A 26897-nucleotide genomic window follows, 5' to 3' on the forward strand; every position below is an offset into this window, starting at 1 on the left:
TTGTTAAGCGCTTACTATGTGCAAAGCACTGGTCTAAGCACTGTGGGGATACAATCAATCAATCAATCAATCAATCAATCGTATTTATTGAGCGCTTACTATGTGCAGAGCACTGTACTAAGCGCTTGGGAAGTACAAATTGGCATCACATAGAGACAGTCCCTACCCAACAGTGGGCTCACAGTCTAAAAGGGGGAGACAGAGAACAGAACCAAACATACCAACAAAATAAAATAAGTAGGATAGAAATGTACAAGTAAAATAAATAAATAAATAAATAGAGTAATAAATATGTACAACCATATAAACATATATACAGGTGCTGTGGGGAAGGGAAGGAGGTAAGACGGGGGGATGGAGAGGGGGACGACGGGGAGAGGAAAGAAGGGGCTCAGTCTGGGAAGGCCTCCTGGAGGAGGTGAGCTCTCAGCAGGGCCTTGAAGGGAGGAGGAGAGCTAGCTTGGCGGATGGGCAGAGGGAGGCCATTCCAGGCCCGGGGGAGGACGTGGCCGGGGGTCGATGGCGGGACAGGCGAGAGCGAGGTACGGTGAGGAGGTCAGCGGTGGAGGAGCGGAGGGTGCGGGCTGGGCAGTAGAAGGAGAGAAGGGAGGTGAGGTAGGAGGGGGCGAGGGGATGGACAGCCTTGAAGCCCAGGGTGAGGAGTTTCTGCCTGATGCGCAGATTGATTGGTAGCCATTGGAGATTTTTGAGGAGGGGAGTAATATGCCCAGAGCGTTTCTGGACAAAGATAATCCGGGCAGCAGAATGAAGTATGGATTGAAGTGGACAGAGACACGAGGATGGGAGATCAGAGAGAAGGCTAGTGCAGTAGTCCAGACGGGATAGGATGAGAGCTTGAATGAGCAGGGTAGCGGTTGGGATGGAGAGGAAAGGGCGGATCTTGGCAATGTTGCGGAGCTGAGACCGGCAGGTTTTGGTGACGGCTTGGATGTGAGGGGTGAATGAGAGAGCGGAGTCGAGGATGACACCAAGGTTGCGGGCTTGTGAGACGGGAAGGATGGTAGTGCCGTCAACAGAGATGGGAAAGTCAGGGAGAGGACAAGGTTTGGGAGGGAAGACAAGGAGCTCAGTCTTCGACATGTTGAGCTTTAGGTGGCGGGCGGACATCCAGATGGCGATGTCCTGAAGGCAGGAGGAGATGCGAGCCTGGAGGGAGGGGGAGAGAGCAGGGGCAGAGATGTAGATCTGGGTGTCATCAGCGTAGAGATGATAGTTGAAGCCGTGGGAGCGAATGAGGTCACCAAGGGAGTGAGTGTAGATTGAGAACAGAAGGGGACCAAGCACTGAACCTTGGGGAACCCCCACAGTAAGGGGATGGGAGGGGGAGGAGGAGCCTGCAAAAGAGACTGAGAAAGAACGACCGGAGAGATAAGAGGAGAACCAGGAGAGGACGGAGTCTGTGAAGCCAAGGTCAGATAGCGTGTTGAGGAGAAGGGGGTGGTCCACAGTGTCAAAGGCAGCTGAGAGGTCGAGGAGGATTAGGACAGAGTATGAGTCGTTGGATTTGGCAAGCAGGAGGTCATTGGTGACCTTTGAGAGCGCAGTTTCCGTGGAATGAAGGGGACGGAAGCCAGACTGGAGGGGGTCGAGGAGAGAGTTGTTGTTGAGGAATTCTAGGCAGCACGTGTAGACAACTCGTTCAAGGAGTTTGGAAAGGAATGGTAGGAGGGATATGGGACGATAACTAGAAGGTGAGGTGGGGTCAAGAGAGGGTTTTTTTAGGATGGGAGAGACATGGGCATGTCATACAAGGTGATCATACAAGGTGATCAGGTTGTCCCACGTGGGACTCACAGTCTTCATCCCCATTTTACAGATGAGGTAACTGAGGCTCAGAGAAATTAAGTAATAATAATAATAATAGCATTTATTAAGCGCTTACTATGTGCAAGGAACTGTTCTAAGCACTAGGGAGGTTACAAAGTGATCAGGTTGTCCCACGTGGGGCTCACAGTCGTAATCCCCATTTTACAGATGAGGTAACTGAGGCTCAGCGAAGTTAAGTGACTTGCCCAAGGTCACACAGCAGACATGTGGTGGATCCGGGATTCGAACCCATGACCTCTGACTCCAAAGCCCGGGCTCTTTCCACTGAGCCACGCTGCTTCTGTGGCTCAGTACAGTGCTCTGCACACAGTAAGCGCTCAGTAAATACGATTGAATTCATTCATTCATTCATTCAATCATATTTGAGTGCTTACTGTGTGCAGAGCACTGTACTAAGCGCTTGGGAAGTACAAGTTGGCAACATATAGAGACGGTCCCTACCCAACAGTGGGATCACAGTCTAGAAGGGGGAGACAGAGAACAAAACAAAACATATTAACAAAATAAAATACATAGAATAAATCTGAACATAAATAGGGTAATAAATCCATACAAACATATATACATATATACAGGTGCTGTGGGGAGGGGAAGGTGGTAAGGCGGGGGGGATGTGGAGGGGGAGGAGGGGATTAAATTCATTCATTCATTCATTCAATCGTATTTATTGAGCGCTTACTGTGTGCAGAGCACTGTACTAAGCGCTTGGGAAGTACAGGTTGGCAACATATAGAGACAGTCCCTACCCAACAGTGGGCCCACAGTCTAGAATGAATATGAATAAATGTTATAGCTATGTACAAAAGTGCTGTGGGGCTGAAGGAGGGGAGAATAAAGGGAGCAAATCCAAGTGCAAGGTTGGACAGAAGGGATTGAGAGAAGAGGTCATGAGGGCTTAGAAGGCCTCATTGATTCAATCGTATTTATTGAGCGCTTACTGTGTGCAGAGCACTGTACTAAGCGCTTGGGAAGTACAAGTCGGCAACATATAGAGACGGTCCCTACCCACAGTGGGCTCACAGTCTAGAAAGCGAGGAGAGGAACTGTCTGTCAGATATGAAGAGGGAGGACATCCCAGGCCAGAGGTGGAACATGGGCGAGAGTTCGGCGGCGAGAGAGAGAGCGCAGTGGCTCAGTGGAAAGAGCGCAGGCTTGGGGGTCATAGGTCATGGGTTCGGATCCCGGCTCATCCACTTGTCAGCTGTGTGACCTTGGACAAGCCGCTTAACTTCTCTGGGCCTCAGTACCCTCATCTGTAAAATGGGGATTAAGACTGTGAGCCCCATGTGGGACAACCTGATCACCTTGTATCCTGAACAGTGCTTCGCACATAGTAAGCACTTAACCAATACAACCATTATTATTATTATCAAAGTGATAAAAACAAAGTGACCAAAAATTAATGACTGTATAATTAAATATAAATAAACTAGGTGATCATCCTCAATGTTAAGAGGGACTGAAGGGGTGATCGGAGAAGTCGGAATTAATCCGAGAACGCCTCCCAGAGGAGAGGGGATTTCAAGAGGATTTGAAGGGAGAGAGGGATCTTGGCATTGACAGATTTGAAAAGAGAGGAGATCCAGGAAGGGGTCACGGAAAGGGCTGGAAAGTTGCTCTCGAAGGGAAAGAATAATAATAATAATGGTATTTGTTAAGCGCTTACTATGTGCCAGGCACTGTACTGAGCACTGGGATGGATACAAGCACATAGTAAGTGCTTTACAAATACCATTATTATTATTATTATTATTATTATTATTATTATTCTCTGGGCCTCAGTTCCCTCATCTGCAAAATGGGGATGAAGACTGTGAGCCCCCCATGGGACAACCTGATCCCCTTCATCATCATCATCAATCATATTTATTGAGCGCTTACTATGTGCAGAGCACTGTACTAAGCACTTGGGAAGTACAAATTGGCAACATATAGAGACAGTCCCTACCCAACAGTGGGCTCACAGTCTAAAAGGGGGAGACAGAGAACAAAACCAAACATACTAACAAAATAAAATAAATACAATAGATATGTACAAGTAAAATAAATAGAGTAATAAATATGTACAAACATATATACATATACACAGGTGCTGTGGGGAAGGGAAGGAGGTAAGATGGGGGGGATGGAGAGGGGGATGAGGGGGAGAGGAAGGAAGGGGCTCAGTCTGGCCCCTGATCCCCTTGTATCCTCCCCAGCACTTAGAACAGTGTTTTGCACATAGTAAGCACTTAACAAATGCCATCATAATTATTATTATGATTGTGAAGCCAAGTGGCCCTCAGAGTGATGCTGGTCTACCTCCTGTAATAATAATAATAATAATGGCATTTTTAATTAAGCGCTTACTATGTGCATTGCACTGTTCTAAGCGCTGGGGAGGTTACAAGGTGATCAGGTTGTCCCACGGGGGGCTCGCAGTCTTCATCCCCGTGTTCCAGATGAGGGAACTGAGGCCCAGAGAAGTGAAGTGACTTGCCCAAAATCACCCAGCTGACAATTGGCAGAGCTCATCATCATCATCATCAATCGTATTTATTGAGCGCTTACTGTGTGCAGAGCACTGTACTAAGCGCTTGGGAAGTACAAGTTGGCAACATACAGAGACAGTCCCTACCCAGCAGTGGGCTTGCAGTCTAAAAGGGGGAGACAGAGAACAAAACCAAACATACTAACAAAATAAAATAAATAGAATAGATATGTACAAGTAAAATAGAGTAATAAATATGTACAAACATATATACATATATACAGGTGCTGTGGGGAAGGGAAGGAGGTAAGATGGGGGGATGGAGAGGGGGGCAAGGGGGAGAGGAAGGAAGGGGCTCAGTCTGGGAAGGCCTCCTGGAGGAGGTGAGCTCTCAGTAGGGCCTTGAAAGGGCCTAGAGCTGAGATTTGAACCCATGACCTCTGACTCCAGAGCCCGGGCTCTTTTCCACTGAGCCACGCTGCTTCTCCTGTAGCCTGGTCCATGCTGACTTTTCATCTTCATCTCCATCCCTGTGGTTGGGGGGGGGAGGGGCCTCCCTGGAAACAAGACACGTGGAGCCAGAGGGCCCCCTAGCGGTAACCATTATTTATTTACTTATTTATTATTGTTATTTGTTATTAATAATAATAATAATAATAATGGCGTTTATTAAGCGCTTACTATGTGCAAAGCACTGTTCTAAGCGCTGGGGAGGTGACAAGGTGATCAGGGTGTCCCACGGGGGGCTCCCAGTCTTCATCCCCATTTGACAGATGAGGTCACTGAGGCCCAGAGAAGTGAAGTGACTTGCCCAAAGTCACCCAGCTGACAATTGGCGGAGCCGGGATTGGAACCCATGACCTCTGACTCCAAAGCCCGGGCTCTTTCTACGGAGCCACGCTGCTTCTCTGTTATTCTCTGTTATTCTCCGGAACTGGCTTCTCTTCTCTATTATTCTATTTATTCTGACGGTTTTGACCCCTGTCTACATGTTTTCTTTTGTTGCCTGTCTCCCCTTTCTAGACTGTGAGCCTGTTGTTGGGTAGGGACCGTCTCTGTATGTTGCCGACTTGTACTTCCCAAACACTTAGTACAGTGCTCTGCACACAGTAAGCGCTCAATAAATACGATTGAATGAATGAGTGAATGAACCAAACCTCACTGTTTTCGGCCTTACCCATGACCTGTCAGAAATGTCCATCAGATTAATAATGGTATTTATTAAGCGCTTTTTTTACGTGCGGGGCACTGTACTAAGCATTGGGGTCGATACAAGGTAATCAGGTCGGTCACAGTCCCAGTCCCACACGGGGTTCCCAGTCTTAATGAGAAGCAGCATGGCTCAGTGGAAAGAGCCCGGGCTTTGGAGTCAGAGGTCATGAGTTCAAATCTCAGCTCTGCCACCTCTCAGCTGTGTGACTTTGGGCAAGTCACTTAGCTTCTCTGGGCCTCATTTACCTCATCTGTAAAATGGGGATTAAAACTGTGAGCCCCTCATTGGACAACTTGATCGTCTTGTAACCTCCCCAGCGCTTAGAACAGTGCTTTGCACATAGTAAGCGCTTAACAAATACCATTATTATTATTATTATTATCATTATTAATCCCCATTTTAAAGATGAGGGAGCTGAGGCCCAGAGAAGTGGGGTGACTTGCCCAGGGTAACACAGCAGATGAGTGGAGGAACCAGGATTAGAAACCAGGGCCTCTATTCCTGGGCCCATGCTCTTTCCACTAGGCTATGCTGCTTCTCTCTTCTTCTAGACTGTGAGCCCGCTGTTGGGTAGGGACCGTCTCTATATGTTGCCAAGTTGTACTTCCCAAGCGCTTAGTACAGTGCTCTGCACACAGTAAGCGCTCAATAAATACGATTGAATGAATGAATGTTTGGTTTACTGAGCCCCAAAGGAGCCTTGCTGACCTCTTTTGAGCTGTGACAAGAAGGGAACATCCACCCAGATTCCAAACCCTCCTTCAGGTCTTGCTCCCTTTCAATCAATCAATCAATCAATCAATCAATCGTATTTATTGAGCACTTACTGTGTGCAGAGCACTGTACTAAGCGCTTGGGAAGTACAAGTTGGCAACATATAGAGACAGTCCCTACCCAACAGTGGGCTCACAGTCTAAAAGGGGGAGACAGAGAACAAAACCAAACATGCTAACAAAATAAAATAAATAGAATAGATATGTACAAGTAAAATAAATAGAGTAATAAATATATATTTATATATAGAGAGAGATAGATGTATATGTATATATATATATACATACATATGTCCCCCCAGATCCTGTGGGGCAAGCAGGGGTGGGCAGCTAGCAAGGTGGAGGAAGGGATACAATCTTTTGTTCAACCCGGCATCGCGGTGGGGAGACCCCCATGCAGGCCCAGAGCTGGTCTAATACGCCTTTTATTTCCTCCACAGTTTATTTACGATGAAAAAGTCTCCTGGTAAGTATCGCTGTCTTCCGCTTTCTCATCTCCTCAGCTGGTGTTCTCCACAACCAAAGACGGGGTGGAGAGAAGAGCCCATGGGATGGGTTGGCAGCTTTCTGGGAGCTGGTTTTCACCCATGGGATGGAGAGAAAAGCCCATGGGATGGGTTGGCAGCTTTCTGGGAGCTGGTTTTCAGCCATGGGATGGAGAAGAAAGCCCATGGGATGGGTTGGCAGCTTTCTGGGAGCTGGTTTTCACCCATGGGATGGAGAGAAAACCCCATGGGATGGGTTGGCAGCTTTCTGGGAGCTGGTTTTCACCCATGGGATGGAGAGAAAAGCCCATGGGATGGGTTGGCAGCTTTCTGAGAGCTGGTTTTCACCCATGGGTTGGAGAGAAAAGCCCATGGGATGGGTTGGCAGCTTTCTCGGAGCTGGTTTTCACCCATGGGATGGAGAGAAAAAGCCCATGGGATGCGTTGGCAGCTTTCTGAGAGATGGTTTTCGCCCATGGGATAGAGAGAAAAGCCCATGGGATACGTTGGCAGCTTTCTGAGAGCTGGTTTTCACCCATGGGATGGAGAGAAAAAGCCCATGGGATGGGTTGGCAGCTTTCTGAGAGCTGGCTTTCACCCATGGGATGGGTTGGCAGCTTTCTGAGAGCTGGTTTTCACCCATGGGATGGAGAGAAAAGCCCATGGGATGGGTTGGCAGCTTTCTGAGAGCTGGTTTTCAGCCATGGGATGGAGAAGAAAGCCCATGGGATGGATTGGCAGCTTTCTGAGAGCTGGTTTTCACCCATGGGATGGAGAGAAAAGCCCATGGGATGGGTTGGCAGCTTTCTGGGAGCTGGTTTTTCACCCATGGGATGGAGAGAAAAGCCCATGGGATGGGTTGGCAGCTTTCTGGGAGCTAGTTTTCAGGCAGCCCTTCCCAACGAAGGGATGAATAAAGTCCCTCTTCCGCCACCTCGCTCAAAGCAACAGCAGGCCCCAGAGTCAGACCACTGGACAGAGCAGCGGTGTTAGCAGAGCGCGCTGTACTGAACTGTGGTGTTCGCAGAGCACCATGCTGAGTGGTGGTGTCTGCGGGACGTTGTGCTGAGCAGTAATGCTAATAGAGAACTGGAATGAAGAGTAGGTTTGCATTTCATTCATTCATTCAAATGTATTTATTGAGCACTTACTGTGTGCAGAGCACTGTACTAAGCACTTGGGAAGTCCAAGTTGGCAACATAGAGACGGTCCCTACCCAACAGTGGGCTCGTAGTCTAGAAGGGGGAGACAGACAACAAAACATACAAAACAGTGAACATTCATTCAGTCATATTTATTGAGAGCTCACTGTGTGCAGAGCACTGTACTAAGCGCTTGGGAAGTCCAAGTTGGCAACATAGAGAGATGGTTCCTACCCAACAGCGGCCTCGTAGTCTAGAAGGGGGAGACAGACAACAAAACAAAACGTACAAAACTGAGCATTCATTCAATCGTATTGATTGAGAGCTCACTGTGTGCAGAGCACTGTACTAAGCACTTGGAAAGTACAAGTTGGCAGCAAACAATGTTTGCCATGCATGGTAATAATAATAATAATGTGGTGTTTTGTACAGATTTATTACTCTATTTTACTTGTATATATTTACTATTCCATTTATTTTGTTAATGATGTGCATCTAGCTTTACTTCTATTTATTCTGATGACTTGACACCTGTCCACATGTTTTGTGTTGTTGTCCGTCTCCCCCTTCTAGACTGTGAGCCCATTGTTGGGTAGGGACCGTCTCTATTTGTTGCCAACTTGTACTTCCCAAGTGCTTAGTACAGTGTTCTGCACATAGTAAGCACTCAATAAATACGACTGAATGAAAATGGTGTTTGTTAAGCACTTCCTATGTGCCAAGCACTGTTCTAAGCTCTGGCGGAGATACAAGGTGATGAGGTCGTCCCACATGGGGCTTACAGTCTTAATCCCCATTTTACAGAAGAGGGAACTGAGGCACAGAAAAGTCATCCCACATGGGGCTCACAGTCTTCATCCCCATTTTCCAGATGAGGTAACTGAGGCACAGAGAAGTTGTGACTTGCCCAAAAATAATAATAATAATTTTGGTGTTTGTTAAGCACTTACTATGTGCCAAGCACTGTTCTAAGCACTGGGGGAGATACAAGGTGATCAGGTTGTCCTGCGTGGGACTCTCAGTCTTCATCCCCATTTTCCAGATGAGGTGACTGAGGCACAGAGAAGTTAAGTGACTTGCCCAGAGTCACACAGCTGATAAGTGGCGGAGCCGGGATTAGAACCCACGACCTCCGACTCCCAAGCCCGGGCTCTTTCCACTGAGCCACGCTGGTACTGAGCAGTAGTGTTTGCAGAACAGTGTACTGAGCGGTAATGTTTACAGATCGCTGGACTGAGCCCCAAGTGTTTGCAGATCACTGTTCCTAGCGGTGATGCTTGCCGAGCACTGCGTGATTGAGTGGAAAGAGCCCAGCTTGGGAGTCAGAGGTCATGGGTTCTAATCCTGGCTCCATCGCTTGTCAGCCAGGTGAGTTTGGGCAAGTCACTTCTCTTCTCTGTGCCTCAGTTCCCTCATCTGTAAAATGGGGATTGAGACTGTGAGCCCCACGTGGGACAACCTGATCATCTTGTATCCCCCCCAGCGCTTAGAACAGTGCTTTGCACATTGTAAGCGCTTAACAAATACCATCATCATTATTATAATAAGCACTTGAGGGACATACTAATTAGGGAAGTAGGTTCAATCCCTGTCTTTGAGCTTACATTCATTGAGACAGGAAATAATCATGACTTAAATTGGAGAAGCAGCGTGGCTCAGTGGAAAGAGCCCGGACTTTGGAGTCAGAGGTCATGGGTTCAAATCCTGGCTCCGCCGATTGTCAGCTGTGTGACTTTGGGCAAGTCACTTCACTTCTCTGGGCCTCAGTTACCTCATCTGTAAAATGGGGATGAAGACTGTGAGCCCCCCGTGGGACAACCTCATCACCTTGTAACCTCCCCAGTGCTTAGAACAGTGCTTTGCACATAGTTGGAGCTTAATAAATGCCATCATCATTATTATTACTATTATTAAATGTGGCAGTGTTTTAATAATGGGAGCACAGATGATAATGATGGTATTTGTTAAGCGCCTACTATGTGCCAAGCACTGTTGTAAGCACTGGGGTAGTTACAAGGTGATCAGGTTGTCCCAAGTGGGGCTCACAGTCTTCATCCCCATTTTACAGATGAGGGAACTGAGGCGCAGAGAAGTGAAGTGACTTGCCTAAAGTCACACAGCTGATAAACTAGATAACGACCTATAGATGGATCAATTACCAGTAAATTGATAAGTCCATAAGTGTAAAAGTGGAGATTAGTCAAGGAAGGCCTCCTGGAGGAGGCGAGCTTTTCAGGAGGCTTTGGAGGTGGGGAGAGATGGGGTTTGGCAGATTTAAAAGGGAAGGACATCCATTATAGTGCCTTGTACACAATAAGCCCTCGGCACAGTGCTGTGAACACAGTTGTTGCTCAGTTCATTAGGCTGCACACAGTTGGGACTCAGAACAGTGTCCTCTATTCAGTATCGATCAATCAATCAATCAATCAATGGTATTTATCAAGTTTTACTGTGTGCTAAGCGCTTGTACGGAGCACTTAGGAGAGGGCAAAATGATAGAGTTGCTAGACGTGGTCCCTGCCCAGAAGGAGCTGCGCAGCGCTCTGCACATAGTAATGCTCTCAGTCTACACCGATGATCCTGTTACTGTCGGTGATGTTCTGGACACCCATTGATGTAGTACGAGCAATCGTTGGCATTTATTGAGCACTTACTCTGTCCTGAACACTGCCCTAAAAGCGCTTAGTGAGAACAGTTGAGAAGCAGCGTGGCTCAGTGGAAAGAGCCCGGGCTTGGGAGTCAGAGGTCATGGGTTCTAATCCCGACTCCCCCATGTGTCTGCTGTGTGGTCACTTAACTTCTCTGAGCCTCAGTTACCTCATCTGTAAAATGGGGGTGAAGACTGTGAGCCCCACGTGGGACAACCTGATCACCTTGTATCTCCCCCAGCGCTTAGAACAGTGCTTTGCACATAGTAAGCGCTTAACAAATGCCATTATTATCATTAATTAATTATTAATATATAATATAAGAATATAATATAATATGCAATAATATATTATTATATAATTATATAATAATATTAATAATAATAATAGAATTAGTAGTCACGATCCTGGCCATTGAGGAGCTTACAATCTAGCTGAAGATATGGTTACTGGTCGGGGGAAGTAACAAAGCAGGAAGTTATATACATAAAAGTTACCTGTGGGGAGGCAAATAATAACAATCATGGCATTTATTAAGCACTTACTATGTGCAAAGCACAAGCGCTGGGGAGATTACAAGGTGATCAGGATGTCCCACGGGGGGCTCACAGTCTTCATCCCCATTTTACAGATGAGGGAACTGAGGCACTGAGAAGTGAAATGACTTGCCCAAAGTCACCCAGCTGACAATTGGCAGAGTCGGGATTTGAACCCATGACCTCTGACTCCAAAGCCCGGGCTCTTTCCGCTGAGCCACGCTGCTTCTCAGCGTGGTACAGGTGTGCTGTACCAGCTGGGTATATTCAGCGTGTGTCCTCAGCCCGGTGGTCAGTCACCTACCTGTACAGGGATGTACTAGCATCCTCATAACGGACATGCCAGGGCCTAAAGATTGGGTATAATTAGAGACAGCACATATATCGGGTAAGTGCCTTCATCAATCCATTGTATTTATTGAGCGCTTACTATGTGCACAGCACTGTAGTAAACTCTTGGAAAAGTAATAATTGTGGTAATAATGATGATACTTGTTAAGCGCTTACTATGTGCTTAACACTGTTGTAGATGCGAGTTAGGTTGGACCCCCGTCCCGCCTGGGGCTCACAGGCTTAAATGCCCGATTTCCAGATGAGGTAACTGAGTCCCAGAGAAGTGAAGGGACTTGCCCAGGGTCACGCAGCAGGCAAGTGGCAGAGCCGGGATTAGAACCCATGGCCTTCTGAATTCCAGGCCCGTGCTGTGCCCATTACGTCATGCTGCTGCTACTTCCAGTAGTTGGTGGACATGATCCTTGCTTAAGAAAGGTAAACACATAATAATAATATAATAATAATAATAATAATAGCATTTGTTAAGCGTTTACTATGTGCAAAGCACTGTTCTAAGCGCTGGGGGGGGATACAAGGTGATCAGGTTGTCCCACGTGGGGCTCACAGTCATCATCCCCATTTTTTACAGATGAGATAACTGAAGCTCTGAGAAGTTAAGTGACTTGCCCAAGGTCACACAGCAGACATGTGGTGGAGCCGGGATTCGAACCCATGACCTCTGACTCCAAAGCCCGTGCTCTTTCCACTGAGCCACGCTGCTTCTCTAACACATCCCAGCCTGTCCTCAATAGCACATCTTCTTCACTCCTCCCCACCCCCCGACCCCCACATACACACACCCGTTGGCCTTTGGGTAATTTTGCTATTATTATTTCATTTATGGTATTTGTTAAACACTTCCTAGGTGTCCAGCGCTGTTCTAAGCACCGGGATGGATTCAAGTTAATCAGGTCAGACACGGTCCCTGAGCCGCACGGGGCTCACAGCCTGAGTAGGAGGAAGGACGGGTTTTGAATCCCCGTTTTGCGGGTGAGGAAACTGAGGCACAGAGAGGTTAAGTGGCTTGCCCAAGGTCACCAAGCAGGCGACCCGACCCAAAGCCCACCTAGAGTTGTAAGACACGACCTGGAGAGACATGTGGAGATTGAGGAGCCTGAGGGGCCGGTTTCCGTCATTATTAATAATAATAACAGTCCTCTAGACTGTGAGCCCACCGTTGGGTAGGGACCGTCTCTATATATTGCCAACTCGGACTTCCCAAGCGCTCAGTACAGTGCTCTGCCCACAGTAAGCGCTCAATAAATACGATTGACTGAATGAAATAATAACGATGACGGTTGTTAAGCGCTTACTATGTGCAAAGCACTGTTCTAAGCGCCGGGGGGATACGATGTGATCAGGTTGTCCCACGTGGGGCTCACGGTCTTCATCCCCATTTTTACAGATGAGGGAACTGAGGCTCAGAGAAGTGACGTGACTCACCCAAGGTCGCACAGCAGACATGTGGCGGAGCCAGGATTCGAACCCATGACCTCGGACTCCAAAGCCCGGGCTCCTTCCACTGAGCCACGCTGCTTCTCATGATTAGCTAACAGCTAATTAGCTTCTTCAGCAGAGGGGTTCCAAGCCCGTTGTTCCCAGCCAGGCCTGAACATTCCTGGTTTCTGGAGAAGGAATTTAAAGAGTGGCCCCCTGCCTCTGGCTCTACCATTCCACTCTGAGCTAACTCTTACTGCTTATTCCATATCAATCAATCCCCCTCTACCCACATCTTAACCCTGTCTTTTTTTTTTATTAAGGAATTTGGTAAGCGCTTACTCTGTGCCAAGCACTGAACTGAGAGCAGGTGTAGATAATAATAATAATAATAATGATGATCGTTTTTGTTAAGCGCTTACTCTGTGCCAAGCACTGAACTAAGAGCAAGTGTAGATAATAATAATAATAATAATGATGGTGGTTTTTGTTAAGCGCTTACTCTGTGCCAAGCACTGATAATAATAATAATAATAATAATAATGATGGTTTTTGTTAAGTGCTTACTCTGTGCCAAGCACTGAACTAAGAGCAGGTGTAGATAATAATAATAAGAATGATGATGGTTTTTGTTAAGCGCTTCCTCTGTGCCAAGCACTGAACTAAGAGCAGGTGTAGATAATAATAATAATGATGATGGTTTTTGTTAAGCGTTTACTCTGTGCCAAGCACTGAACTAAGAGCAGGTGTAGATAGTAATAATAATAACGATGGTGATTTTTGTTAAGCACTTACTCTGTGCCAAGCACTGAACTAAGAGCAGGTGTGGATAATAATAATAATAATAATAATGGGCAGGTGTAGATAATAATAATAATAATAATAATGGTGGTTTTTGTTAAGTGCTTACTCTGTGCCAAGCACTGTTCTAAGAACTGTGGTAGATACAAGCCAACTTGTACTTCCTAAGCGCTTAGTACAGTGCTCTGCACACAGTAAGCTCTCAATAAATATGATTGAATGAATGAATGAACCAGGGTGTCCCACGTAGGGCTCACAGGCTTCATCCCCATTTTCCAGATGAGGTAACTGAGGCCCAGAGAAGTGAAGTGACTTGCCCGAAGTCACGCAGCTAAGTGGCGGAGCTGGGATTAGAACCCACGGCCTCTGACTCCCAAGCCTGGGCTCCTTCCTCTAAGCCATGCTGCTTCTCTATAATAATACTAATGATGGCGTTTGTTAAGCGCTTACTGTGTGCAAAGCACTGTTCTAAGCGCTGGGATAGATGCAAGGTCATCAGGTTGTCCCACGTAGGGCTCACAGTCTTCATCCCCATTTTACAGATGAGGTCACTGAGGCACAGAGAAATGACTTGCCCAAAGTCACACAGCTGAGAAGTGGCGGAGCCAGGATTAGAACCCATGACCTCTGATTCCCAAGCCCGGGCTCTTTCCACTAAGCCACGCTGCTTCTCTGGTAATCGGGATGGACATAGTCTCTGTCATTCATTCATTCATTCAGTCTTATTTATTCGGCACTTACTGTGTGCAAAACACTGCAATAATAGTAATAATGATGGTATTTGTTAAGTGCCGACTTTGTGTCAAGCACTGTTCTAAGCGCTGGGGTAATAATAATAATAATAGCAGCATTTGTTAAGCGCTTACTATGTGCAGAGCACTGTTCTAAGTGCTGGTGGGGGGGGATACAAGGTGATCAGGTTGTCCCACGGGGGACTCACAGTCTTAATCCCTGTTTTACAGATGAGGTAACTGAGGCACAGAGAATAATAATAATAATAATAATAATAATAATAATAATGGTATTTGTTAAGCGCTTGCGATGTGCAAAGCACTGTTCTAAGCGCTGGGGGGATATAAGGTGATCAGGTTGTCCCACATGGGGCTCACAGTCTTAATCCCTATTTTACAGATGAGGTAACTGAGGCACAGAGAATACTACTACTACTACTACTAATAATAATAATAGTATTTGTTAAGCGCTTACGATGTGCAAAGCACTGTTCTAAGCGCTGGGGGGATACAAGGTAATCAGGTTGTCCCACATGGGGCTCACAGTCTTAATCCCCATTTTACAGATTTGGGTACTGAGGCACAGAGAAGTGAAGTGACTTGCCCGAAGTCACCCAGCTGACAAGTGGCAGAGCCGGGATTCGAACTCATGACCTCTGACTCCCAAGCCCGGGCTCTTTCCACTGAGCCACGCTGCTTCTCTAGATGCGAGGTAATCAGGTTGTCCCACGTGGGGCTCCCAGTCTTCATCCCCATTTTCCAGATGAGGGAACTGAGGCCCAGAGAAGTGAAGTGACTTCCCCAAGGTCACATAGCTGACAAGTGGCGGAGCAGGGATTAGAACCCGTGATCTCTGACTCCCAAGCCTGGGCTGTTTCCACTATACTAAGTGCTTGGGAGCGTATGGGTCTCACAGACTTCCCCCCCCATTTTCCAGATGGGGTAAAACTGAGGCACCGAGAAGTTAATTGACTTTCCCGTGGTCAAACGGCAGATAAGTGGCGGAGTCAGAATTAGAACCCAGGTCCTTCTTTCCACTTGAAGCAGGCCTCCTGCTTCCCCCGCGGCCCCGTCTCAGCTCTCGGGGCAACGGGGAGAGGACCAAAAACCCTAACCCATCTGGGCCTCCCTCCCGGAAGCCGGCGGGGTCCATGAAGGGCCATTTGAGAAGCAGCGTGGCTCAGTGGAAAGAGCATGAGCTTGGGAGTCAGAGGTCATGGGTTCAAATTCTGCCTCTGCCAATTATCAGCTGGGTGACTTTGGGCAAGTCACTTCACTTCTCTGGGCCTCAGTTCCCTCATCTGGAAAATGGGCATGAAGACTGGGAGCCCCCCCGGGGGACAACTTGATCAACTTGTAACCTCCCCAGCGGTTAGAACAGTGCTTTGCACATAGCGCTTAATAAATGCAATTATTATTATTATTAACTTCTCTGGGCTTCTGTTACCTCATCTGTAAAATGGAGATGAAGACTGGGAGCCCCCCGGGGGACAACCTGATCACCTTGTCACCTCCCCAGTGCTTAGAACAGTGCTTTGCACATAGTAAGCGCTTAATAAATGCCATTATTATTATTATTATTAACTTCTCTGGGCCTCCGTTACCTCATCTGTAAAATGAGGGTGAAGATTGGGAGCCCCTCGGGGGACAACCTGATCACCTTGTCACCTCCCCAGCTCTTAGAACAGTGCTGTGCACATAGTAAGCGCTTAAAAATTCCATTATTATTATTATTATTATTAACTTCTCTGGGCCTCAGTTCCCTCATCTGTAAAATGGGGATGAAGACTGTGAGCCCCCCGGGTGACAACCTGATCACCTTGTAACCTCCCCAGAGCTTAGAACAGTGCTGTCCATATAGTAAGCGCTTAATAAATGCCATTATTATTATTATTATTATTATTAACTTCTCTGGGCCTCAGTTACCTCATCTGGAAAATGGGGATGAAGATTGGGAGCTCCCCGGGGGACAACCTGATCACCTTGTCACCTCCCCAGCTCTTAGAACATATCTATTCTATTTATTTTATTTTGTTAATATGTTCGGTTTGGTTCTCTGTCTCCCCCTTCTAGACTGTGAGCCTGCTGTTGGGTAGGGACTGTCTCTATGTGTTGCCAACTTGGACTTCCCAAGCACCTAGTACAGTGCTCTACACACAGTAAGCGCTCAATAAATACGATTGATTGATTGCTGTGCACATAGTAAGAGCTTAATAAATGTCATCTGTATGATTATGATGATTATTTGAGGAGGGGGTCGGGCCACCCGACATTTCCTGTCTCCCCCTTTTAGACTGTGAGCCCACTGTTGGGTAGGGACTGTCTCTATATGTTGCCAGCTTGCACATCCCAAGCGCTTAGTACAGTGCTCTGCACACAGTAAACACTCAATAAATACGATTGATTGATTGCTGTGCACATAGTAAGTGCTTAATAAATGCCATCTTTATGATTATGATGATTATTTGAGGAGGGGGTCGGGCCACCTGACATTTCCTGTCTCCCCCTTTTAGACTGTGAGCCCACTGTTGGGTAGGCCCTGTCTCTATCTGTTGCCAGCTTGTACATCCCCAGCGCTTAGTACAGTGCTTTGCACACAGTAAGCGCTCAATAAATACTATTGATTGATTGATTGATTGATTTCCTGCCTTGGGCCGGGTCCTTCTGACTTGTTTTCCTGCTTTTCCCCCCAGGTGGGAGTCGTTGGTTCTGGTTCTCATGTATCTGCTTTACATCGTGATCATGAAGTGAGTGCTCCCCAGTGTCCGGCCCTCGCACACGTCGCCGGCCCCCCTTGGGCTGACCTTCCCCCGAATTTGCGGACCGCCGGCTCAGGAGGGGATTCTTCAGACTTCCCCGCTCTTTTTCCCCTTCCCCTACTCCCCCTTGCCCTCTCCCGTGCCCCCGGGGGGGAGTCCAGTAAGTAAAACTCAAGTCTACGGGGCTCCCTGTGAGCTGCCGGATGGGGAGAGGCTGCCCCACGGCCTTGAGAATAATAATGTTGGTATTTGTTGAGCGCTTACTACGTGCCCAGTGCTGTTCATTCATTCAATGAACACACAGTAAGCGCTCAATAAATACGATTGATTGAGTCAATCGTATTTATTGTGTTTGCAGAGCACTGTACTATCAATCAATCAATCAATCGTATTTATTGAGTGCTTACTGTGTGCAGAGCACTGTACTAAGCGCTTGAGAAGTACAAGTCGGCAACACATAGAGACGGTCCCTCCCCAGTGAGACTAGAAGGGCTCACGGTTCCAAGCGCTGGGGGGATACAAAAAAAAAAGATGGTATTTGTTAAGCGCTTACTATGTGCAAAGCACTGTTCTAAGCACTGGGAGGATACAAGGTGATCAGGTTGTCCCACCCAGGGCTCGCAGTCTTCATCCCCATTGTACAGATGAGGGAACTGAGGCCCAGAGAAGTGAAGTGACTTGCCCAAAGTCACACAACTGACAGTTGGCAGAGCCGGGATTTGAACCCATGACCTCTGACTCCAAAGCCCGGGCTCTTTCCACGGAGTCAGTCTGCTTCTCCAGGTTGTCCCACGTGGGGCTCCCAGTCTTCATCCCCGTTTTCCAGATGAGGGAACTGAGGCCCAGAGGAGCGAAGTGACTTGCCCAAAGTCACACAGCTGACAAATGGCGGAGTCGGGATTCGAACCCATGACCTCTGACTCCCAAGGCCGGGCTCTTTCCACTGAGCCACGCCGCTTCTCTTTAGAACTTCTGCCTCGGTCTCTCCTGGCCACCGTGGAGGGAAATCGAGAGCCGCGTCCGCTCTGCCGCGAGGTGGGCGGTCAATCAATCAGTGGTCTTTACTACATACACATACTACATACACAGCGCTGTGCTAAGCTCTTGGGAGAGTTCTGTTGTGTTATTCTGTACATATCTATTACATATCTATTCTATTTAATACATATCTATTCTATTTTATTTTGTTACATATCTATTCTATTTTATTTTGTTACATATCTATTCTATTTTATTTTGTTACATATCTATTCTATTTTATTTTGTTACATATCTATTCTATTTTATTTTGTTACATATCTATTCTATTTTATTTTGTAGTATGTTTGGTTTTGTCTCCCCCTTTTAGACTGTGAGCCCACTGTTGGGTAGGGACTGTCTCTATATGTTGCCAATTTGTACTTCCCAAGCGCTTAGTACAGTGCTCTGCACACAGTAAGCGCTCAATAAATACGATTGATGATGATGATTCCGTACTCTCCCAAGCGCTTCGCACAACGCTCTGCCCACAGTAAGCGCTCAGTAAATACGACGGCCTGACTACAATATAACAGATTTGGTAGACACGTTCCCTGCCCGCAAGGAGCTTACGGTCTAGAGGCGGAGACAGATGTTAATATAAAGAAAATCAGTTAGGGTGGGGGTCTTCACTGTCCCAGGCACTGCACTCAGGACACACACGCACACATGGAGAAGCAGCGTGGCTCAGTGGGAAGAGCCTGGGCTTTGGAGTCAGAAGTCATGGGATCGAATCCCGGCTCCGCCACATTCATTCATTCATTCAGTCGTATTTATTGAGCGCTTACTGTGTGCTGAGCACTGTATTAAGTGCTTGGGAAGAAGAAGTTGGCAACATATAGAGACGGTCCCTACCCAACAGTGGGCTCACAGTCTAGAAGACACATTCATTCATTCATTCATATTTATTTAGCGCTTACTGTGTGCAGAGCACTGTACTAAGCACTTGGAAAGAACAAGTTGGCAACATATAAAGACAGTCTCTACCCAACAGTGGGCTCACAGTCTAGAAGACACATTCATTCATTCATTCAATCGTATTTATTGAGTGCTTACTGTGTGCAGAGCACTGTACTAAGTGCTTGGGAAGTACAAGTTGGCAACATATAGAGACGGTCCCTACCCAGCAGTGGGCTCACAGTCTAGAAGACACATTCATTCACTCATTCATTCATTCAACCATATTTATTGAGCGCTTACTGTGTGCAGAGCACTGTACTAGTCAATCAAGCGTATTTATTGAGTGCTTACTGTGTGCAGAGCACTGTACTAAGCACTTGGGAAGTACAAGTTGGCAACATATAGAGACGGTCCCTACCCAACAGTGGGCTCACAGTCTCGAAGCGGGAGACAGAGAACAAAACAAAACATATTAACAAAATAAAATAAATGGAATAAATATGTACAAATAAAATAAATAAAAAGAGTAATAAATACGTACAAACATATATACATATCTGCTGTGTGACCTTGGGCAAGTGCCTCAGTCTGAACCTCAGTCACCTCATCTGTAAAACGGGGATGAAGACTGTGAGCCACACGTGGGACAACCTCATCACCGTCTATCCCCTCCGGGCGCTTAGATCAGTGGTTGGCACATAGTAAGCGCTTAACAAATGCCATCATTATTATTATACACATACACCCACATACTCACACTCTTGGGCAAAGATCAATCAATCAATCAGTCATATTTATTGAGCGCTTACGGTGTGCAGAGCACTGTACTAAGTGCTTGGGAAGTACAAGTCGGCAACATATAGAGACGGTCCCTACCCAACAGTGGGCTTACGGTCTAAAAGGGGGAGATGGAGAACAAAACCAAACATACTAGCAAAGATGAAGCGTGAAAGCTAGCAGGGTTGGGCTTGTCCACCCAATTCCTCCCCACGTCTCCGGCGGATTCCTCTGTTCCAATCGCAAAGATGAAGTGTGAAAAATGGCAGGGATGGGCTCGGTGGCCCGATTCCTCCCCACCTCCGCAGCGGATTCCTCTGTTATTCCAGTCGCGGAGCCGGGAAGCGGCCCTCTGCAGCGGTTTTCTGTTTTTTTCTTCCGGGGTTCAGGTACAACTCCTGCATCCACCAGTGCTTCGAAAGGAGGAGCAAGAACGCGGGGAATATGGTGAACGGGCTGGCCGCCGCCACCGAGATGGACGACAGCAGCAACTGTGACGCCACGGTGGTGCTGCTAAAGAAAGGTAAACGGGGAGGCCCGGGAGCTGGGTGAGGCCGTCGGGAATGATGGACAGGGCAGGGAGGGACAACAGGAAAGAGGAGGGAGTTCAGGTGGACAAGGTCGACGCTCCGTGGCTCGGAATAATAATAATAATTGGCATTTGTTAAGCGCTTACTATGTGCAAAGCACTGTTCTAAGCGCTGGGGAGGATACAGGGTGATCAGGTTGTCCCACGAGGGGCTCACAGTCTTAATCCCCATTTTACAGCTGGGGTAACTGAGGCCCGGAGGAAGCACGCTGTGGGGGGGATCTGCGGATAAGAACTGGTGGCAATAATAGCCATAATAATGGTACTATTCATTCATTCAGTCGTATTTATTGAGCGCTTACTGTGTGCGGAGCACTGGACTAAGTGCTTGGGAAGGACAAGTCGGCAACAGATAGAGACGGTCCTTACCCAACAATGGGCTCGCGTTCATTTATTCATTCAATCGTACTTGTTGAGCGCTTACTGTGTGCAGAGCACTGGACTGAGCGCTTGGGAAGGACAAGTCAGCAACAGATAGAGACGGTCCTTACCCAACAACGGGCTCACATTCATTCATTCATTCATTCAATCGTATTTATTGAGCGCATACTGTTTGCAGAACACTGGACTGAGCGCTTGGGAAGTACAAATCGGCAACAGATAGAAATGGTCCCTCCCCAACAACGGGCTCACATTCATTCATTCAATCGTATTTATTGAGCGCTTACTGTGTGCAGAGCACTGGACTGGGCGCTTGGGAAGGACAAGTCGGCAACAGATAGAGACGGTCCCTCCGCAACAACAGGCTCACAGACTAGAAGGGGGAGACAGACAACAAAATAAAACATGTGGACAGGTGTCGTCAGAATAAATAGAAATAAAGCTAGATGCACATCATTAACAAAATAAATAGAATAGTAAATATGTACAAGTAAAATAGAGTAATAAATCTGTGCAAACATATGTATAGGTGCCGTGGGGAGGGGAAGGAGGTAGAGTGGGGGCGAGGGGAGGAAAAAGGGGGCTCAAGGGGCTCAGCCTGGGAAGGCCCCTTCCTGTGGTATTTATTAAGCACTTACTACACGCCTGCATGGCTCAGTGGAAAGAGCCCGGGCTTTGGAGTCAGAGGTCATGGGTTCAAATCCCTACTCTGCCAACTCTCAGCTGTGTGACTTTGGGCAAGTCATTTAACTTCTCTGTGCCTCAGTTCCCTCATCTGTAAAATGGGGATTAAGACTGTGAACCCCCCGTGAGACAACCTGATCACCTTGTAACCTCCCCAGAGCTTAGAACAGTGCTCTGCACATAGTAAGAGCTTAACAAATACTATCATTATTATTCCTAAGCGCTGGGGTGGATATAGGCAAATGGGGTTGAACAACATCCCACATGGGGCTCCCAGTCTTAATCCCCATTTTCCAGATGAGGGACCTGAGGAACAGGGAAGTTCATTCATTCATTTATTCAATTGTATTTATTGAGCGCTTACTGTGTGCAGAGCGCTGTACTAAGCGCTTGGGAAGTACAAGTTGGCAACATATAGAGACAGTCGCTACCCAATAGTGGGCTCACAGTCTAAAAGGGGGAGACAGAGAACAAAACCAAACATACTAACAAAATAAAATAAATAGAATAGATATGTACAAGTAAAATAAATAAATAAATAGAGTAATAAATATGTACAAGCTGTGGGACTGGGGGTGGGGTGAAATTAGAAGGGGGAGACAGACAACAAAACAAAACATATTAACAAAATAAAATGAATAGAATAAATATGTATAAATAAAATAAACAGAGTAATAAATACGTACAAACATATATACAGGTGCTGTGGGGAGGGGAAGGAGGTAAGGTGGCGGGGATGGGGAGAGGAAGGAGGGGGCTCAGTCTGGGAAGGCCTCCTGGAGGAGGTGAGCTCTCAGTAGGGCTTTGAAGGGACTTGGCCAAGGTCACACAGCAGAGAAGGGGCGGAACCAGGATTAGAACCCAGGTCCTTCTGACTCCGTGGCCCGTGCCGTATCCATTAGGCCGTACTGCTTCTCACGCTGCTGGTAGGGGATCAGTGGCAGTTTGGTGGGCTGGGGGCGGGCAGGACTGCATCAAGTCTGCATCAAGTCGAGAAGCAGCGTGGCTCAGTGGAAAGAGCCCGGGCTTTGGAGTCAGAGGGCATGGGTTCAAATCCCAGTTCTGCCACATGTCTGCTGTGTGACCTTGGGCAAGTCACTTAACTTCTCGGAGCCTCAGTTCCCTCATCTGTAAAATGGGGATGATGACTGTGAGCCCCAAGTGGGACAACCTGATCACCTTGTATCCCCCCCAGTGCTTAGAACAGTGCTTTGCACATAGGAAGCGCTTAGCAAATGCCATTATAAAAAAAAAGTCTCTGGGAGAGTTGAGCAAAGTGGGCAGCACTAATAGTACAGTGCTCTGCACATAGTAAGCGCTCAATAAATACGATTGATGATGATGATGATGATAATAGGGTGAAGTGGACGATGAGGGCAGCAAGGGAAGAAGGGACCTGTAGAGGCAGGGACAGGTTGGGTGCTTTGCACGTAGTAAGCGCTTAATAAATACCGTCGTTATGTTAGGGTGGGGTAAAGGCCTCAGCAGAAGGCGGAACGTTACATCCAGATTCGAACACAGATCCAGCATTCAAATGCTCCTCTTTCTGACCCGTTGGTTGAAATGCCCCTGTGAGTTTGAGCGCTTAGTACAGTGCTCGGCACATAGTAAGCGCTCAATAAATACGATTGATGATGATGATGATGAAGTTTGGCAGGTGGAGGATAGGAAGACTTTCTGCTCCCTTTACTCCGGGGAAAACAGTGTGGCTTATCAGGGAGTCCGAGGTCCTGGGTTCTAATCCTGCCTCTCTTTCACTCTTGTCTGTTGGGTGAGCTTAACTTCCCCGGGCTTCCATGGGGCTTGGTACATAGGAAGCGCGGAACATGGGAAGCAGCGTGGGCTGGGGGGAAGAGCACGGGCTGGGAGTTAGAGGACATGGGTTCTAATCCCTGCTCTGCCACATGTCTGCTGTGGGACGTTGGATAAGTCACTTCACTTCTCTATACCTTTGCTACCTCATGTCTAAAATGGGGATTAAGACTTTGAGCCCCATGTGGGACAGGGACCGTGTCCAACCTGACTAGCTTGTAGCCACCCCAACGCTTAAAACAGTTCTTGACACAAAGTAAGCGCTTAATAAATACCATTATCATCATCTTCTAGACTGTGATCCCGCTGTTGCGTAGGGACCGTCTCTATATGTTGCCAACTTGTAGTTCCCAAGCGCTTAGTCCAGTGCTCTGCACACAGTAAGCGCTCAATAAATACGATTGAATGAATGAATCGTTGGAAAGAGCTTGGGCTTTGGAGTCAGAGGTCAAGGGTTCAAATCCCTGCTCCGCCAATTGTCAGCTGTGTGACTTTGGGCAAGTCTCTTCACTTCTCTGGACCTCAGTGACCTCATCTGTAAAATGGGGATTAAGACTGTGAGCCCCCCGTGAGACAACCTGATCACCTTGTAACCTCCCCAGCGCTTAGAACAGTGCTCTGCACATAGTAAGCGCTTAATAAATGCCATCATTATTATTATTATGTGGGACAGGGACCATGTCCAACCTGCCTAGCTTATGTCTCGACCCAAAGTAAGCACTTAATAAGTACCATCATCATCCTTCTAGACTGTGAGCCCACTGTTGGGCAGGGACTACCTCTATATGTTGCCAACTTGTACTTCCCAAGCGCTTAATACAGTTCTCTGCACACAGTAAGCGCTCAATAAATATGACTGATTGATTGCTAGCTCTCTACCTCCCTTCAAGGCCCTACTGAGAGCTCCCCTCCTCCAGGAGGCCTTCCCAGACTGAAGCCCCTTCCTTCCTCTCCCCCTCGTCCCCGTCTCCATCCCCCCCATCTTACCTCCTTCCCTTCCCCACAGCACCTGTATATATGTATATATGTTTGTACATATTTATTACTCCATTTATTTATTTTACTTGTACATATCTATTCTATTTATTTTATTTTGTTAGTCTGGTTTTGTTCTCTGTCTCCCCCTTTTAGACTGTGAGCCCACTGTTGGGTAGGGACTGTATATGTTGCCAATTTGTACTTCCCAAGTGCTTAGTACAGTGCTCTGCACACAGTAAGCGCTCAATAAATACGATTGATTGCTTGATTGATCCTCGTTATTATTATTATTATTATTAAGGACTTAACACGCATCATAATAGTAACGGGATTTGGACTCTTCTCCAATTCCCCCTCAGTCCGGAGGTCGCCTGAGGGAGCGGACCTAAGGATGACCATTCCCTTCCCTGTCTCTGTTTCCGTGTGCCCCGCGGCGGCAGCCAATTTCCACCGGAAAGCGTCCGTGATCATGGTGGACGAGCTGCTGTCCACCTGCCCCCATCAGCTGTCCTTCTCCGAGGCGGGGCTGCGGATCATGATCACCAGCCACTTCCCGCCCAAGACACGGCTCTCCATGGCCAGTCGCATGCTGATTAACGAGGTAACGGAGCGGGGCCGCGCGGACGAGGGGCTCACGGGGCCGGGGGGGGACCCACAGTGATTCCTTCATTCATTCAATCGTATTTACTGAGCGCTCACTGTGTGCAGAGCACTGTACTAAGCGCTTGGGAAGTCCAACTTGGCAACATAGAGAGACCCAACAGCGGGCTCGCAGTCTAGACGATGGAAAGTCAGCGTTGGATCGGTAGCTAGAGCCCAGGGCTGGGAGTCAGAGGCTCTGGGTTCTCATCCCGGCTCTGTGACCTTGGACGAGTCACTTCACTTCTCTGGGCCTCAGTTACCCCATCTGGAAAATGAGGGTGAAGGCTGTGAGCCCCATGTGGGGCAGGGGCTGCGTCCGACCTGATTAACTTGCATCTACCTGCGCTTAGAACGGTGCTTGGCATATTGTAAGCACTTAACGAGTATTATTAAAGTATCATTATTATTAGAGAAGCAGCATGGCTCAGTGGAAAGAGCCCGGGCTTGGGAGTCAGAGGTCATGGGTTCGAATCCCGGCTCCGCCACATGTCTGCTGTGTGACCTTGGGCTACTTAACTTCTCTGAGCCTCAGTTCCCTCATCCGTAAAATGGGGATTAAGACTGTGAGCCCCACGTGGGACAACCTGATCACCTTGTATCCCCCCCAGCGCTTAGAACAGTGCTTTGCACATAGTAAGCGCTTAACAAATGCCATTATTACATTATTATTATCATTGTTCCTCTCCCCTGACCTTCTGGACCGTGAGCCCCTTGGGGGTCAGGATCAGGGAGTGGGAGATGAGGAAGAGGGGGGTTTAGTCCGGGAAGGCCTCTTGGAGGAGATGGGCCTTCAGTCAGGATTTGAGGCGGGGGAGAGGAATTGTCTGGCGGATTTGAGGAGGGAGGGCGTTCCAGGGGTGAGGGGTGTCTTTGTTCAGAGCTCTGTCTTGGGCACCTACTGGGCACCATCTTGGATGCCCTTTTTGGACACCAAAGGCACCTCCTTGGTGCAGAGATCCCCCGAGGGCGGGCGGGTATTAGGGTGGCGCGCTCCCAGCTGAGGACGTGCCCATCTCTTTCCAGAGGCAACGGCTGATCAACAGCAGGACGTATGCCAACGGCGAGTCAGAGGTGGCCATCAAAATCCCCGTCAAGCACGCGGTGGAGAACGGGGCGGCCCCCAGCGGCTCCGGCCCCGAGCGGGCGGGGAACGGGTCGCAGAGGGACCACCACCGCCACCGCCACGAAGACGACGACGACGACGACGACGATGCGGCCGGCCCCGGGGACGACACCGAGAACGAGAACGAGGACAACGAGAACAACGAGAACGACGGCGAAGAGGAGGACGAGGAAGAGGAGGAGGAGGAGGACGACGAGGACGATGAGGGGCCCTACACCCCGTTTGACCCACCCTGTAAGAACACCCCCGCCTGTCCTGGTCACCCCGAGACAACCCTGCCACCAATACCACGCCAACCCTGACTGTGCGACTCACGCCACGCTCATGGGTGGATGCAGTCGGAGCCGGTCCCTTCATGGCTGCTTCTTAAATGACATGTTAATGTCATGTTAATGCCTGTCTCCCCTTTTAGGCTGTAAGCTCCTCGTGGGCAGGGAATGTTTTACGGTGACATTGTCCTCTCCCAAACCCTTAGTACGGTGCTTTGCACAACGTAAGCGCTCAATAAATATGAACGACTGCCATTCACCTCCCTCCTGCCCCAGGACAGGAAATGATGGATAAATGGTGACGGTCCAGGGTCAAGCTGAGCCACCGCGGAGACCCTGCCCATCACAGTGGCCTAGGGAGTCAGAAGATGTGGGTTCTAATCCCAGCTCCGCCACTTGTCTGCTGTGTGACCTTGGGCAAGTCGCTTCACTTCTCTGTGCCTCCGTTCCCTCATCTGTAAAACGGGGATTAAGACTGTGAGCCCCACGGGGGACAACCTGATTACCTTCTATCTACCCCAGTTCTTAGAACAGTGCTTGGCACATAGT

At 48.0% G+C, this 26897-nt stretch overlaps 1 protein-coding gene across 1 annotated transcript in view; it reads left to right on the plus strand.

The window, feature by feature from the left end:
• SLC24A3 (solute carrier family 24 member 3) overlaps nucleotides 1-26897 on the plus strand; it is a 515859-nt gene that overhangs the window by 472435 nt on the left and 16527 nt on the right. Inside the window, exons 9-13 of the mRNA XM_038745680.1 lie at nucleotides 6745-6770; nucleotides 17111-17164; nucleotides 20260-20393; nucleotides 24674-24915; nucleotides 25980-26313. Coding sequence (XP_038601608.1) covers nucleotides 6745-6770; nucleotides 17111-17164; nucleotides 20260-20393; nucleotides 24674-24915; nucleotides 25980-26313 — 790 coding nt within the window. The remainder of the gene's footprint in view (nucleotides 1-6744; nucleotides 6771-17110; nucleotides 17165-20259; nucleotides 20394-24673; nucleotides 24916-25979; nucleotides 26314-26897) is intronic.

This window comes from Tachyglossus aculeatus, chromosome 1, assembly GCF_015852505.1.
Source record: "Tachyglossus aculeatus isolate mTacAcu1 chromosome 1, mTacAcu1.pri, whole genome shotgun sequence".
Classification (NCBI taxonomy): domain Eukaryota; kingdom Metazoa; phylum Chordata; class Mammalia; order Monotremata; family Tachyglossidae; genus Tachyglossus; species Tachyglossus aculeatus.